The sequence below is a fragment of the Argentina silus genome (assembly GCF_951799395.1).
Source record: "Argentina silus genome assembly, chromosome: Y".
In the NCBI taxonomy this organism is placed as follows: Eukaryota; Metazoa; Chordata; class Actinopteri; order Argentiniformes; family Argentinidae; genus Argentina; species Argentina silus.
Window position 1 is genome coordinate 35,219,351 of NC_139654.1, and position 17,633 is coordinate 35,236,983.

The 17,633-nt window shown below is 48.4% G+C and overlaps 1 protein-coding gene across 2 annotated transcripts in view; it reads right to left on the reverse strand.

Moving 5' to 3' along the window:
- Nucleotides 1-1,170: 1,170 nt before the first annotated feature.
- Nucleotides 1,171-17,633, reverse strand: part of LOC310824226 (tyrosine-protein kinase BAZ1B-like) — a 40,301-nt gene continuing 23,838 nt past the window's right edge. For both annotated transcript variants that reach the window (XM_083697055.1, XM_083697054.1), the window contains exons 15-20: nt 12,472-12,619; nt 11,716-11,863; nt 8,292-8,386; nt 7,239-7,378; nt 3,603-3,709; nt 1,171-3,395 (exon numbers count right to left, since the gene is read on the reverse strand). In XM_083697055.1, coding sequence (XP_083553181.1) covers nt 2,822-3,395; nt 3,603-3,709; nt 7,239-7,378; nt 8,292-8,386; nt 11,716-11,863; nt 12,472-12,619 — 1,212 coding nt within the window. In that variant the 3' untranslated portion in view covers nt 1,171-2,821. The remainder of the gene's footprint in view (nt 3,396-3,602; nt 3,710-7,238; nt 7,379-8,291; nt 8,387-11,715; nt 11,864-12,471; nt 12,620-17,633) is intronic.

Here is a 17,633-nt window from a genome sequence, read left to right on the forward strand (position 1 = left end):
TAGTTGTACAGTATACACACAGAATTCACTTGGAGTTAGACTTTGCATCATGCTTGTTTGCTCTTACCAAATGCCCTCTGTGCTGAGAGGGGCCTTGGTACAAAGTTGTGGGTCAATATTTACTAGACTGCAATGCCCGCCCCATACACATGCATGGTCCACAGATGGCTCATTCACTCCAGGTGATGGGCTGTGTCCGAAAGCTCATACTGCCTACTGTTTACTAAAAGTATCTACTACATACTTACATATTATTATTGTTATGAATATTATATCATATTATTACATATTATTAAGGGGCTATGTTTTGTCAAATGTATGCAGAAAGCAACACATTTCAACATACTGTACTACACCTCATTTATATAGAGAAATTGCCCATCTGACCAACCTGCTCCATTGAATTGTGGGACTAAAATCGGAAAGGAATTCCTGAACAGTTTGCAGTGAATTCATACAACATGGAATAGCAAATCTAGTATGACATCCTGGCATTTTATACCTATCAATTTCGGTAAATTTTGCATACTTCGCATACTGAAAACGGCTACTAAATGTACAAGGCATAGGTTCAAAGGTTACTCTGCGTGTGGCTGGTGTTTGTCTCTTGGATGGTAATATTTGCCTCTTGTTTAAATGCGAGTACAGTTTGTGAAGGGTGACACAGCCTGGTGCCCTGTAACTGTTAACTGCTAGAGGAAACCCTTCAACCTAGTGAATTAAGAATATTGCGCTTTCATCATCAGGGTGTCACATTAACTGATTAAGTTATATAAATTATCTGTTAAATCTGTGAAAACATTTATGAGCAACAGTAAACCAGATCCTCTAAATGTCCCTATGTCCCTAAAACACAGGTCAAACATTATGGAGTTGGACAACTCCTAAAGCATCCTTTTCTCTATGAGCCTCTGCCTTCTCTCGTCTGCTCCAGGCCACCCCCTTTCCCCTCCAGCATGCGGCAGTGGAAAGTCTGGAGACTGTGTGCTTGCTAGTGAGGAGGGATAATTACCTGGTGCCACCTGAGATGTCCAAGAAAAACACCAGCGTGCATAATTAAAATAATGGCATGCGTCTCAGTGAAGACAGAGGCCTAGTAAGGGATGAAATGTGCCAGTTTAGAACTACCTTTATTAATGTAGCAAAGAAGAGTCAACACTAGATAGCAAGACCATTGTATGATGTTTTATTAAAAAGCCTCAGCTACCTCCTCCCCCTGTCAATTATCTATCACAAGGTTTACAATTGGCAGTGGTGACTGGGGATACTATACCTAATATCAAATAAAAAGGGGAGATCTAAAGTTATAATCTATATCCTTTATTTGAAGTTCTTTACATGAGACACTATAAATATATAAAAAAACAAGTTTAAAATACTTTTAGTTCCTCCAGAAAGAAAGAAAGCATTTACAACAACAGTCAGACAGGTATTATATTGAGGGCAGTTGTTTTTTCATGTTTTACATTTGCTTACTGGCAAGTCTCAGCAATCCATCAGTGTAATATAACAGCCAATAATGAACTCATTCATCTTAGGTACAGAGGAGTTGAATGAAAAGAATCAAAACAATGTACAACTCAAAGCACTATTAAAACTGTCCAAATAACACAGCAATTGAAATAAGGGTTGATGCCTAGCACAATGCTTGTGATGAGTGCAGGAGTATTGTGCCACCTGGTGTTAGCAAATGGACAGACAGTAAGGGACGTTAAGCAATCTGCTGTTTCACCGAACATCTGACCCAGACCCTCTGCTCAGACTTATAACCTGACATTGCATTACATACAAAATTATCAATGACAAAATGTGAGCATATTTATTACACTACTAACCAAGATTTGAACAAATTCTCTTCCATGCAAGTATCACAGCCTGATCATGGCTGTGTTTGCATCTGTCATTTAAACACTGGTTAAAAATAATGTATGCATACAATGTCAATACAATTCTGTACAGCCCAACTGCAGCTGGCATGACAGATGCAGGTGTGCTTTCACTGGAGGACTAAGGGGCAAAATGTACAGGGCTCACAAACTAAACTGGCACTATGGAGGTGAAAGGTGGTAAACTGCAGACCAGGAATGAGACATTTAACAATGTGCTGCTGGGGCAGAATCATCTCAGAGGAACTGGCACATCAACAGTCTCTGGTCCTACAACCAGGATATAATCCTCTAATGAGAAAAAGGGGTTAAGCACAATGGACTATTATTGAGGTTCTTTTTATTATCAATAACAGAAATTGCATAGCACAAACAGGTGTTGCATAATCAAAAAGAAAATGGATTTTCTGTGTATTGCAATGTCTGGGCTGTGTGCACACACGTGTGGGGCCTGAGGGAGGATATGGCTCTGATAACTGGAGTGTCCAGAGGAAAGAGTTGCAAAATAGAGAATGACAGTTCATATGGGTGTAAATTACAATCCTCTCATGGACAATTGTTGCAAGCTCAAACAGAGCAAAATTCTACTGTTCTTGTGAGGATGAACAGGATGTGAGATGGGGAGGAATTCAAATCAAAGTCTTAAGAGCTCTCACAAATCCTCATCTCAAATCTCAATGTACATTTATTGGTTGAAAAAGTCACCAACATTAAATGCGTTACAAATATAAATCAGTTTTCCTTTGTTTTCAAAATATGAGAATGAAACCAAATGAAAAAACTGGAGAGGTGAGTCCCATTTCTCTGGGACTCGGGAGGGTTCTTTTTCATTTTAGGAGGGGGCAAAAATTCGAAAGACAACACAAAACGTCCCTGGACTTCATATTGAGCGTCTTTGTAGCTTGGAATGTAGCTGGCCGGGCCTGTCCTCATCGCTACTTGCCCTTCCGCCGGTCCCTGTGCTGCCGAGTTCTCCTGGTGTCATGCTCGCCATCACTCTCCTGCTCCTGGTAATCCCTCTTGCTGGAAGTGGCCGAAGCACGCTTGCTCTTCCTCCTCACACTGGCTGCCGCCGCCTCCTCCTGTCCTCCGCTCTGCCTGGTTTTGTGCCCCTGCTCCCCCGCCCCCCTCCTAGACCGGCTCAACTTGCCGTTCTGCATCCTGCGCCCTTTCTCATCATCTTCATCTTCCTTTTCCCTCCTATCCTTTGAGTGGGCGGATGTCTGGCTACCGCTTTTGTGCTGACGGCAGCGGAGGTAGTGGAGGCATGGCAGCAGTTTGTGGAGCAGCTCTGTGAAGCTCTGCTCTGTCTTGGCCATGCAGGAGAGGATTGAGCTGCCCGCCTGGTTGTACTCCTCAGCGTTGGAGAACACCAGCTTTATGTCCTCCAAGAAGTCCTGAGCATGGCGGTACTGGCTGTCGGTGAACTTGGCCTGCATGGTGTGAAAGTCCATGGGACTGGAGATGATGTCGAGGTAGTCCTCCGCCTCCTCTATAGATACAGGCTCTCTGCAGGGGGGAGAGAGGTGGCATTAGGATTTGGATCAACCATCTAAGCTAAACATACAGTATACATCAAACAGCAGTCACTGGCACAGCAAGTCCTTTATGTCAATGCAAACATTTTTGAAAGATAAAGCTTTCAATACGAACTTCCCAACAAATATTACAAGCCATTGTGACACACTGGTACATAGTTCTCAGTTGAGCCTTCACCTGAACGGCCAGCTGTAGCGAAACTTGATCAGTTTCTGAAGGATCTCCTCACACCTCTCAAGATCACGCGCCTGCCTGCGTACACCTGCGCTGGAGCTCTGACGCACCTGCAGTGACACAGAACACAAACACCAGATGAATCTAACTCACATGTAAAATTAAAAAAACTAAAAAACAAACAAGGCAAGGTGTTGACTAACGGAACTGTGGGGGGACATGCAGCGTTCGGCCTGTAGAGGGTGCTACAGGACCGTGGCCAGGGTGCGAGAGCGAGGTTGTGTCGCACACCTGTTGCGAATGAAGCCTCGTTACCAAATGGCATAAGATGTGTGTGCCTCTGCTTTTCAGTAGGAGAGTGGCGGTGAAGAAGGGAGGACTAAAAAGTCGCGGAGCTGAAAACATATTACTCGTAGCAGACTGAACAATAAACGGGTTGATTCCCAGACCACTACCCTCTGTGTCCGGACCATTCCTACATTGGCGCCCAACGTGGGGCAGAGGTATGGACACACTGACTACGGCCATCGCGAGGATGACGATGATCCTGGAACAGCAGGCCCTCCTGCAGCAGAACCAGCAGACCGCGGTGGGAGAGCTGACAACGGCGAGGGCTGAGGACCGTGCCCTCCTCCAGGACCATCAAGGCGGGGCCGGCACCAGGGTCGGCACAAGGTCCCCCCAAGGTCCACCGCCACAACGCGTGGCGGTGGCTGGACCCGAGGAACAGCTCGGCGGAGGAGGTCGGGGACCGGGTGGTGTTAGAACAGTTCCTCACGGGGCTCCCGGCCCGAACCGCCGCCTGGGTCCAGTACCACCGGCCCCAGGATCTTGCGGCCGCCGTGGGCTTGGCAGAGGACCATCTCTCCCTCCCACCACGGGAGCCACGACGACCAACCCCGGCCCCGCGCCAGGGGGCGGCGCCCGGGAGGAGCCGAGGGACCGGAAGGAGAGAGGCCGGCGCCCGCTCTGAGAACGAGATGGCAGGGGCGTGCACATCGAGAGCCAGCCCTGGCCCTGCAGGAAGCACCCCGAGCGACAGGGGGTGTGTGTTGGCGATGCGGACGGCCGGGCCATGTTCAGGCCGAGTGCCCAGTGATGGAGGTGGGGCAGGTCGTCCGCATCGGCGACATACCGGGCCCTCCCCCCGGACCAGGAGCGGCATATCGTGTTCCGGTAAGGATACAGCATGATACGCACCAGGCGTTCTTGGATTCGGGCTGCATGCAGTCCATGATCCAGGAGTGCCTGGTTCGACCGGGGGCATTGTTAAAGGCATCGAGGGTGTTGGTGAAGTGTGTGCATGGGGACATCCACGAATATCCTGTGGTCGCTATCGAAATTCATTATGAGGGAAAAAAACATAGTGTACAGGCGGCGGTTAGCCCGCGCCTCACACATCCCCTGATTCTGGGTGTAGATTGGGAGGGGTTTCCTCAAGTGGTAAAGCGGGCTACCGGGGTGCGTGCACAACAGAGGGGGAGGTGTGAGGCGTGTAATGTGCTCTGTGCTGAGGCGGCGCCTCACGACACTGCCGAGGAGCCGGAGCCGGCGGGGGGGTCTCAACCCGAGATTTCCCCGCCGAACTATCCGCTGCTAGGCGACTTCCCCCTCGAGCAGTCTCGTGACGAGACCCTACGATCGGCCTATGACCAAGTGATAGCAATTGATGGTACTTTGGTACGGCCAGACACAGTGCGCGCCCACCCCTATTTTGCGATTATCAGCGACAGGTTATACAGAGTAAGTCGTGACTCACGTAGTCAGGAGGAAGTAACCCAGTTGTTGGTTCCCCGTAGCCGCCGGGAAATGGTCTTCCAGGCGGCTCATTTCAACCCCATGGCGGGCCATTTAGGTTATGATAAGACACTGAACCGTATAATGGCTCGATTTTATTAGCCGGGAATTCGGGCAGAGGTGCGTAGGTGGTGCGCTTCTTGTCGCGAATGTCAGTTGGTAAATCCCCCAGCCATTCCACGGGCCCCCTTACGGCCCTTACCATTGGTCGAGGAACCCGTTCGACCGCATTGCCATGGATATTATCGGGCCATTTGATCGGTGTACACCGGGATATCGATTTGTGTTGGTCTTGATAGATTACGCAACCCGATACCCCGAGGCAATACCGCTGCGCAATATTTCTGCCAGGAGTGTAGCGCAGGCATTGTTTCAAGTAATCTCCCGCGTGGGAATCCCGAAAGAGATTCTCACCGACAAGGGCACTAATTTTAATGTCACGCACCCTTAACCCATTTGTGCCGGTTGCTGCGTTGCGCACATTTGAATTTACCGACAGTGCATTATATGCTGCATTCATGAAAATTACGACAAATCAAAAATGCTGCGCTGCGCAGCAACTGGCGGCAAATTCAAATGTGCGTAACGCAGCAACCGGCGGTAGATGCAATGCTGCGTAGCGCAGCATCCGGCACAAATGGGTTAAGGAACTGTACGGGTTGTTGAACATCAAGGCGGTTCGAACCAGTGTTTACCACCCAGCCACTGATGGCCAGTCCCTTGATGGACCTCACCCGGAAGGGTGCCCCGGATCCGGTCCAATGGTCGGGCCAGTGCCAGGGGTTGTTCGAGGCCCTTAAGGGCACTCTTTGTGGAGAAACGGTCCTGTATGCGCCTGATTTTAACCTCCCTTTCTCCCTACAGACGGACGCGTCGGATAGAGGCCTGGGAGCAGTGCTGACCCAGCAGGTAGAGGGGGCTGACCGGCCGGTGCTGTACCTGAGCCGCAAACTGTCGGCGAAGGAGTGCCTGGCCATCAAGTGGGCGGTCGGCGCCCTCTGTTACTACCTGCTGGGTCGCGCTTTCACCCTCTACTCCGACCATGCTCCCCTCCAGTGGTATCTCGCGTTGCAGCCCTTCAACTTTTCGGTCGTGCACAGACCGGGGGTGCAGATGGTCGTGGCAGACTTCCTCTCCCGTGCAGGGGGGGGGGGGGGGGGGAAGTAGGCTGTCGTATCCCCGGCCTGTGGGGGTATGTGGGGGGACATGCAGCGTTCGGCCTGTAGAGGGTGCTACAGGACCGTGGCCAGGGTGCGGGAGCGAGGTTGTCGCACACTTGTTGCGAATGAATCCTCGTTACCAAATGGCGTAAGATGTGTGTGCCTCTGCTTTTCAGTAGGAGAGTGGCGGTGAAGAAGGGAGGACTGAAAAGTCGCGGAGCTGAAAACATATTACTCACTGCGGACTGAAAAGTCGCAGAGCTGAAAACATATTACTCGTAGCAGACTGAACAATATAAACGGGTTGATTCCCAGACCACTACCTCTGTGTCCGGACCATTCCTACAGGAACATAACTCAAAACTTGATAAATGAAAGTCGCACACACTTCTCTCATTGCCATGAACGTTTTGGCTTAACAGCCTTCCTAAGGGTGTCAGAGGCCAGCGAACACCAATATCTATTTACACCTGGTCCTAGCATAGATTTGTTCTTATGATGGCTGATGTATAGATGATTCACTTACTTTAGACAAATATACATCGCTTTGGATAAAAGCGTCTGCTAAATGTCAAATGCAAATGAGTCAGTCTTTAGTGAGTCACAATATTTTCAGATGAGAAATTATACAATATATTTGGTACAGTCATAGCTTGCTCTGTGTGTATACGCTTGTTCTCACCAGCTCATCCATGTCTGCAGGGCTGCTGGGGGCAGCCTTCTGTTTGCTACCCCGACCACTAGGAGGAGACCGTTTCTTAGATCCACCCTGACTCTGGCCTTTAGAGCGTGAAGATGACTGCTTTTTCTTCCTTGGTCTCACTGTGAAGCAGAAAACTCAATGTTAAAAATGTGTACAGTGCAATAACAATAGGCCATCAGTAAAAGGGTTAGGGTTAGTTAGCTCAATTTGTGAGCTGTTTAAATTAGCTTACCAGACATGCCAAAACTGGCTTCCTCTGTCTAGCAGGTTCATCAATAAGCCCAACAAATATCTCCACCTCAAAATGCACTGAGATAAAGCCTATTGAGAAAACCCCAAACAGCGAGAGGAAGAGCTCTTCAGGCAACGTTCCACATAACAATTGTCTGTACCTTACGTGCAGGACTAAACTCACAGTGGATCACCCAGTCACTCTCACTTAGCCAAACCAGGATGAAAAGCCCCGCCGTTAAAAGGAACTCATCGGTCTGACAGACTAACAACACCTCAGACAATGGGCAGAGAGAGAAAATAGGGGCCGAATTCCCCCATACATTCCTGTTATTCCAATCCCTCTGCACCCTCTCCATTGTCCAGGCTGTTACAGAGCTACAGACAGGTCCTTCACACCCCAAGTCCTGAGCCATCCGTACCAGCTAATGCAGTACGTCTGGAAAAAAACAAATCAAGCTTTTGACAAGTTTGGGTTGGTGGGGTTCAGAATGAAATGGAGGTGTGGCTCAGAGGAATAAGGATAGCTGTGATTTCCTGTGAGTGCACATCCCTCCCATTCCGTCTATAGGCCACCGAAGCCAATGATAGCACAGACGTTTAGCCGGGAGCATATGTAATTTGTGGGAGGCAACACATCTGACTTTAGACTATCCCACCCATGACTCTCAGCTACTCAGCGGAGACTGGGGAGAGTAGTTCCCTTGGCAGTATCCCCACAGAGTTGGCTATGGGGAAGGCTAACCCCAACAGGAGTGTTTACTTATAGCAAGGCTAACCCCTATAGGAGTGTGTACTCACAGCTGTGGCCCATCACCTTGTACTCATTGTCCTCTTCTTCAGATTCATCCTCTTCATCGGAATCCTCCTCTTCCTCAGTGTCCTCGTTGTAATTTCTGTAACAAAGAGGTCGTAAGCAACTGAACTTTACACAAATTATCCCAAGTAGTCAAAAGCAGAACAAGTGTCCTTTAACTAAACACTGTGTCTGAGAAGTGAGGGACACAGTGCAAATGAAAAAATAAATGAGTACTATGATTTTGAAGAAGTCATCAGTGCCATTGTTTCCGTGATATGCACTCAGCACCGCCACTGAGGATCTTTACCGTCACTCCTGTGGGATTTTAGAATTTTATGAAATATGAGGTATGCAATAATGCATACAGGCTCTCTGCGCTCTCCACTTTGAGCAACTGGGGCAAGCAGCTTCACCTCAAGACACCGTGAGCAGAGTTGCAAGACGACAGTTGAGTGACAACAGGGTTGAGTAGCTACAATAAGGTATTAGCTAGCGCTCAGCTACAAACTTGTTGCACAAAAACTCCCCTCACCATTTGTTGGTGACTATGTTGTCAACTATCCTAGACAGATGGTTATTTTCGATGTGACTTTGGCCAGCTAACACAGTTCCTCAAGGTGATGATACAAGCTGGGTCCAGCTAACGTTAGTCAAACGAAATCTTCTTGATTGAAAAATACTTGTGCAAACTTATCTGAAAATTCAAAGACGAGAAAGATTGCCCCTGATGAAGAAGCAAAGAATACACTCACCAGCCACTTTATTAGGTACACCTTGCTAGTACCGGGTTGGACCCCCTTTTGCCTTCAAAACTGCCTTAATTCTTTGTGGCATAGATTCAACAAGGTGCTGGAAACATTCCTCAGAGATTTTGGTCCATATTGACATGATAGCATCACACAGTTGCTGCAGATTTGTCGGCTGCACATCCATGATGCGAATCTCCCGTTCCACCACATCCCAAAGGTGCTCTATTGGATTGAGATCTGGTGACTGTGGAGGCCATTGGAGTACAGTGAACTCATTGTCATGTTCAAGAAACCAGTTTGAGATGATTTGAGCTTTGTGACATGGCGCGTTATCCTGCTGGAAGTAGCCATCAGAAGACCCTACCATCTGAATGTCGCAGCAGAAATCGAGACCCATCAGACCAAGCAATGTTTTTCCAATCTTCTATTGTCCAATTTTGGTGAGCCTGTGCAAATTGTAGCCTCAGTTTCCTGTTCTTAGCTGACAGGAGTGGCACCCGGTGTGGTCTTCTGCTGCTGTAGCCCATCTGCTTCAAGGTTCGACGTGTTGTGCGTTCAGAGATGGTCTTCTGCATACCTTGGTTGTAACAAGTGGTTATTTGAGTTCCTGTTGCCTTTCTATCATCTCGAACCAGTCTGGCCATTCTCCTCTGACCTCTGGCATCAACAAGGCATTTTCGCCCAGAGAACTGCCGCTCACTGGATATTTTCTCTTTTTCGGACCATTCTCTGTAAACCCTAGAGATGGTTGTGCGTGAAAATCCCAGATGATCAGCAGTTTCTGAAATACTCAGACCAGCCCGTCTGGCACCAACAACCATGCCACGTTCAAAGTCACTTAAATCACCTTTCTTCCCCATTCTGATGCTCGGTTTGAACTTCAGCAGGTCGTCTTGACCATGTCTACATGCCTAAATGCATTGAGTTGCTGCCATGTGATTGGCTGATCAGATATTTGCGTTAACGAGCAGTTGAACAGGTGTACCTAATAAAGTGGCCGGTGAGCGTAGTCAGGTAGGGAGAAGGGGGGGGGCTCTTGAAAATGCCCCCGAAATCTTTAAGGGGTACAACGAAATGATGCCCTTTAAAATACAGTGCCCTCCGTAAGTCTTGTAAAGAGGAAGCAATGTGTCTTCTTTTAGCTCTATTATAACACAATTACTATGGGGTCAAAGTAGAGATTCAGCTGTAGCTTTAATTCAATGTTTTTTCTCTTTCAGATTGGCTTCACCATTTAGAAAGTAAATGTTTTAAACAAACTAAACAAACAAACAAATCCCCTATTTCAGGGCTCCAAAATGATAAACGTCCAAATAAAACTCATGTTTAGTATTTGGTCGACAATCCTTAAAATAGAGATCCATATAGAATCCGTAGAATCCATATTTGATGATGATGAGGTGGTATGACAGGGATTTTGGGCAGTTCCTTTCTTTCTCCACACTCTTCTTTACACTTATAATCACTCCTTTGCATGCAATAACTGCCTGAAGTCTGCTACCCATTGACCCCACCTGACACTGGGTATATTCTCTGGTGATGCTCTGCCAGGCCTGTACTGCAGCAATCTTCAGTTGCTGTTTGTTTGTTGTTGAGTCTTTTTGCCTAAAAGATTATCATTATCAGGAAATGAAATGCATGTTCAATTGGATTTAAATTTGAATATTGACTTAAAAATGTTCCGCTTTTTGGCCCTGAAATACTCCCTTAGTTGCTATGGCAGTATGATTTGGGTCATTGTCTTACTGTATGATGAAGCGCCATCCAATGAATTTGGAGGCATTTGCTTATACTCGAGCAGACGAGATGTTTCTGTACATTTCAGAATACATTCTGCTGCTGCTCTCAGCAGTAAAGTCAATTAAGACAAGTTAGCCAGTTCTTGTAGCAGCTATACATGCCCAAACCATAGCACCCCCCTCCATCATGTTTCACAGATGAGGTGGTATGTTGTAAATCTTGGGCAGATCCTTTTTTCTCCAAACTTTCCTCTTGCAATCACACTGGTACATCATAATATTTGTCTTATCTGTCCACAAGACAGTTTTCCAGACATCTGCAGGCTTTTTAGGTACTTAGGCCAAGAATCAATGCTAGACATTGACAACTCTCTGATGTCTGCACAAATGATGTGACGGAACACACCTGAGTAACCAGAAACACCTGTCAAGACAATTTTCCAATACCTTTGGTACCCTGAAATAGGACCATGTATAAAAAGGGTTGTAATTTCTAAATGGTGAAACCAATCTAAAAAAAACATTGAATTAATGCTGAGAATTTCTTTACTTTAACCTCATAGTAATTGTTTGACTTCAAATCCAAACTGTTGGAGTATAGAGCTAAAAGAAGACAAAATGCTTCCTCTTTCCAACACTTACGGAGGGCACTGCATGTTCTAAAATGAGTATAATTTGAATTAAAGTCTTGAGTCACCTAAATTGACATTGTGCACGCCTCCCAACCCCAGATGAGGCGCTACGCCGGCAGCCCGCAAAGCTTGCCCGCAATTCAAAACCTTGACCCCCACTGCTGAAATAAAACCTAGGGGAAACAGTGCTGATAATAAAATATAACTTGTGCATTTGCCAAATGACATGACACGACCCCCATCCCTTCCCTCCAACTCCATGTTAACCAGTCTTGCAGGGGTTGTTAGCGTCTGCAGTGTCCTTACCTTCCACGTAAGCAGCGCCTGGCCACTGCAGGGTGGCAGGCAGGGCACAGCCATTCTCCTGCAGGGATACGGTACAGGGCCGGGCGCAGACAGAACAGGTGGAAGGCCTTGTTGCACTCATCACACAGGATGAGCTTTTCATCCTCTCCTGGAGGGTCAGAGGATATCACAAACCATTTCAGTTTGTAATTGACACATTGCCTCACGACAGTGATCTTCTACACACAATCACATTCAAAATCAAGAACGGGACTTTTTCAAGACCACTTGTTCCATGGCTGAGACCAGTAACAATGCCTGCCTTGCATCACTTACAGCCCAGGACCCAGCAGAGCTTAAAGTCTACCAGCTAGTCTGACAGGGACAGGTGTCAAAACACTGTGGGGTACATGAAGGGGCAAAACTATAGAAATGTTGAGGGTTGACTTTCACCCTCTTTCCAGGCAAATAATGTGGTAACACACCAAAGAGGTTGCTCTTAGGACAAATCAGTGAATGGAACATCTCCACCTACTGATGAATATAGCACTGTAATTATGCCTGTTCTACAGTATTATCTTTGAATCTGTGGACCTGTAAGATGGTCGTTTGAGCCCAATCATTTCTATAAGGGATTATTTTGTGAAATTTTATGAAGCCATTGTTGGGTGATCCTTGCAGCCATTCATAATTCCAATTGATACATTGACACATTTAGACCATGTCAAATCCGATTCAGTATCCTGATACAGCTTCAGGATGGTGAGGATCACCCACCTTTCCTGCGGCACACCTTGCAGCGTGCATTCTCAGCTGACATGTCCCACTTGATGCAGGCATCCAGCATTCCCAGCAGAACATGCATGCGAGAGAAAGTCTGGGCCTCACGGATCCCCATCTTCCACTTCTCTACCGCTGTCGCCACCTGCAGGACAGAGAGTCAGTCCTCCTTCAGCTCAACTACAGAATGAGCTACAATTGAAGACTAACAGTCACAAGAGACCAATACAAACTGGACAAAGATTCACAAATGAAGGAAAGACTAGAGACATTTACATTTATGGCATTTAGCAGACGCCTTTATCCAAAGCAACTTACAACAAATACATTTGTTTAAGTAAGTGAATCATCTATCCAACAGTCATCATTAGACAAAGCAATCAATGCTCACACCAGGGGCCATTGGCAGTCGTAATGCCAGAAGAACTTGTACAGTTGGGAAGTGGGGGTGAAGAGGTCTTTAGGAGGGACTGTTAAGATGGAGCCTGAAGAGATGGGTTTTCGATCTACAGCGGAAGATCGGTAGTGATTCTGCAGTCCTGACAGTGGTGGGAAGCTCATTCCACCAGCGGGGCGCCAGGACAGTGAAAAGCCGTGACAGAGTGGCGCAGCCGCTGCATCCACGTAGAGGCGGTGGTGCCAGGCGGGCAGCCGAGGTGGAAGAGCGGAGTGATCGTGCAGGGGTTTGGGGGCTAATCAATGCTTGCAAGTAGGGAGGGGCTGTTCCCTTTGCCGCCCGGTAGGCGAGCACCAGGGTCTTGAATCTGATGCGAGCTGCTACCGGGAGCCAGTGGAGGGTGTGGAGGAGGGGCGTGACATGGAAGAATTTGGGGAGATTGAACACCAGACGAGCGGCAACGTTCTGGATGAGCTGCAGAGGCCCGATGGCGGAGGCGGGGAGTCCGGCCAAGAGTGCGTTGCAGTAGTCAAGGCGAGAGATTACAAGTGTTTGGACCAAAAGTTGTGCTGCTTCTCTGGTGAGGAATGCACGTATCCCTTCTGATGTTGTAGAGGAAGAATCTACAGGAGCGTGCTGTCGCTGTGATGTTCGCCACACAGGATAAGTGGTTGTCAAGGATCACCCCAAGGTCCTTGGCTGTATGGGAGGTCGTCACAGTCGAGTTCTCTACTGTGATGGAGAAGTCTTGGAAAGGGCCGGCTTTCCCTGGGAGGAAGAGCAGCTCAGTCTTGTCAAGGTTGAGCTTGAGGTGGTGGGCTGACATCCAAGCAGAAATGTCTGCAAGACATGCCGAGACACGTGTTGCCACCTGTGAGTCAGAAGGGGGGAAAGACAGAAAAAGTTGAGTGTCATCTGCGTAGGTATGGTAGGAGAAACCATGTGAAGAAATTACAGAGCCGAGAGATTTGGTGTAGAGAGAGAACAGTAAAGGCCCAAGGACAGAGCCCTGGGGGACCCCAGTGGTTAGGGCTCGTGGAGAGGACAGCGATCCTCTCCACGTCACCTGGTAGGAGCGACCGGCCAGGTAGGACGCAAACCAGGACAGTGCAGAGCCAGAGATGCCCAATTCTGAGAGGGTGGAGAGAAGGATTTTTACTGTGTCGAATACAGCGGACAGGTCCAGAAGAATGAGAACAGAGGAGAGGGAGGAAGCTTGAGCGGAGTGGAGGGCCTCGGTGACAGCGAGGAGAGCAGTTTCAGTAGAGTGTCTAGCTTTAAAGCCGGATTGGTGAGGGTCAAGGAAGTTGTTCTGAAGGAGGTAGTTAGACAGTTGGTTAGAGACAGCACGTTCAAGGGTTTCAGATAAGAAGGAGAGAAGGGATACCGGTCTGTAGTTATGGACAGCAGACGGGTCAAGAGTTGGTTTCTTGAGAAGAGGCTTGACTCTGGCTGTCTTGAAGGCAGCTGGGACAGATCCTGTGGATAGAGAGGAATTGATTCAGGCGATAAGGAACGGAAGGAGGTCTTTGGAGATGGATTGGAGAAGGGGGGAGGGGATAGGATTGAGGGGGCAGGTGGTTGCCCGTTTGGATGTGACCAGTTTTAGAACATCAGGGGAGAGGGGGGAGAAATCGGATAAACCAGAGACTAGGTGTTGCACAGTGGGTTTGGGAGGAAAGGTAGCATTGTTGGTAAGAGGAAGAGGGAAGGAGCTGCTAATGTCATCAACCTTCTTTTCAAAGCAGGTGACAAAGTCATCGGCAGACAGAGAGGAGGGAGGAGGGGGAGGAGTAGGGTTGAGGAGTGTGGAGAACAGTTTCCTTGGGTTAGAGACAGAGGATTGAATTTTGGAATGGTAGTATAAAGCTTTAGCAGCTGATGCAGATGAGGTGTAGTTGAGGAGGAGAGAGAGATAAGGGTCTAGATCATCAGGAAGGCCAGATTTTCTCCATTTCCTCTCAGCTGCCCGGAGCCCTATTCTACAAGCTTGCAGGGTTTCAGACAGCCAGGGAGCGCGTGGAGTGGATGGTGCCGGCCTCGAGATCTGTGGACAGAGAGAGTCGAAGGATGAGGAAAAAGAGAACAGGAGGGTGGAGGAAGCTGCATCAGTGGAAAGAAGAGAGAAGGATTCAACAGAGGGTAGGGCGGATAAGACAGAGGAAGAGAGAGCGGTGAGTGAGAGGGTGTGCGGGTTGCGACGAGAGGATACAGTGTGGGTAGAGACTGGCTAGGAGGGTGAGCATTTGAGAGGGAGGGAGAAGGATACAAAATGATGATCAGAAACCGGAAGAGGGGTAACTGTAAGGTTGGAGGTATGGGAGGATCTGGTGAAGACAAGGTCGAGCTGATTGCCCGCCTTATGAGTCGGAGGAGAGTGGGACAGGGTAAGGCCGAAGGAGGAGAGAAGGTCCAGTGCTCCAGACGAGTGAAGCTTCTCCGACTGGATGTTGAAGTCACCCAGTAGTGTGAGCGGTGTGCCGTCCTCAGGGAAGAAGCTGAGAAGGACATCCATCTCATCTAAGAAGTGGCCGAGCTGACCTGGTGGACGATAGATAACAACAATGTGAAGTTTAACAGGGGAGGTGATGGAAACAGCATGGAATTCAAAGGTGGAAATGGACAGGTGTGACAGGGGAAGGACATTATGTGACCACTTAGGCGAGATGAGGAGTCTTGTTCCTCCTCCTCAACCAGAGAGTCTTGGGGAACGAGTAAAGGAGTAGGCATCAGAGAGGGCTGCCGGAGTAGCTGTGTCATGCGGTGTAATCCATGTCTCAGTGAGAGCAAGGAAATGGAGAGACATGGCTGTTCATAGGCTGAGATAGCCTCTGCTTTCCAGACCACTGACTGGCAGTTCCAAAGTCCTCCTCTGACAGTGAGGTCGTGTTGAGCATGGTGGGTATATTAGATTGGAAGGGTTGCGCGTGGAGGTGTAGCGTCGATGTGTCCTCCTGATGGATGAAATAACAGGAATGGGGAGAAAGCACATCGTGATTTTTTGCCAGTATAGAGGGAGAGGGTTAGTGGGAAATGTAGGATATAGGTAGGCTCAATACACTCAGGGTAATGAAGAAATTATCAAAATAGAATAAAAATACTTAGTAGTATGGCCTTCCTCGATGGACTCCACAGATAGACTCCTTCGTCTTCGTGTCAGGAGGCTGTCGCTGAGGCTGTCGCTCTGCGATCGTCACAATATAAATGTAGATTCTGTGATTGCTGATGACTATCAGGGTAGCAGCCCCTCCCACCTGACGATTAGTTAACGGCAGGATAGTGTTTAGGCCCTCCCACTGGAGATTGACAGCACTTCACAGCTATTGACTTCAAACAGATGGCTTCCAATAGAAACTACTTATCAGAGCTTAAGGCAGGATAGCCACAGCAAAACAAACAACTCAACAGCACTTTGACTAGAACGAGATTAAACTAACTTACTCAGACTGGAGAACAGGCTTCACCACTCATTCAATCCCAAAGAGCAATGTTGTAGAATAGGGCTCTGGGCAGCTGAGAGGAAATGGAGAAAATCTGGCCTTCCTGATGATCTAGACCCTTTTCTCTCTCTCCTCCTCAACTACACCTCATCTGCATCAGCTGCTAAAGCTTTATACTACCATTCCAAAATTCAATCCTCTGCCTCTGACCCAAGGAAACTGTTCTCCACATTCTCCTCAACCCACCTCCTCCCTGTCTGTGGATGACTGTCACCGGTTGATGACATTAGCAGCTCTTTCTCTCTACCTCTTGCCAACACTGCTATCACTCCTCCCAAACCCACTGCGCTACACTCGGTCTCTGGTTTATCAGCTTGTTCATCCCTCTCCCCTGCTGATATTTTAAAACTGGTCACATCCAAGCAGGCAACCACATGCCCCCTCGATCCTATCCCCTCCCCCTTTCTCCAATCCATCTCCAAAGACCTCCTTCCGTTCCTTACCACCTTAATCAATTCCTCTCTATCCACAGGATCTGTCCCAGCTGCCTTTATAGCCAGAGTCAAGCCTCTTCTCAGGAAACCAACTCTTGACCCATCTGCTGTTCATAACTACAGACCGGTATCCCTTCTCTCCTTCTTATCTAAAACCCTTGAACGTGCTGTCTCTCACCAACTGTCTGACTACCTCCTTCAGAACAACCTCCTTGACCCTCACCAAATCCGGCTTTAAGGCTGGGCACTCTACTGGGACTGCTCTCCTTGCTGTCACCGAGGCCCTCCACTCCGCTCAAGCTTCCTCTCTCTCCTCTGTTCTCATTCTTCTGGACCTGTCGGCTGCATTCAACAGTAAACCACCCGATCCTTCTCTCCACCCTCTCAGAATTGGGCATCTCTGGCTCTGCACTCTCCTGGTTTGCATCCTACCTGGCCGATCGCTCTTACCAGGTGACGTGGAGAGGATCGCTGTCCTCTCCATGAGCCCTCACCACTGGGGTCCCCCAGAGCTCCGTCCTTGGGCCCTGACTGTTCTCCCTCTATACCAAATCTCTTCAAATGGAGATTTCCTCACATGGTTTCTCCTACCACAGCTGCACAACTCTGTCTTTCCCCCCTTCTGACTCACAGGTGGCAACACGTGTCTCTGCGTGTCTTGCAGACATTTCTGCTTGAATGTCAGCCCACCACCTCAAGCTCAACCTTAACAAGACTGAGCTGCTCTTCCTCCCAGGGAAAGCCTGCCCTCTCCATCACAGTACAGAACTCGACTGTGACCTCCTCCCAGACAGCCAAGAACCTTGGGGTGACCCTTGACAACCACTT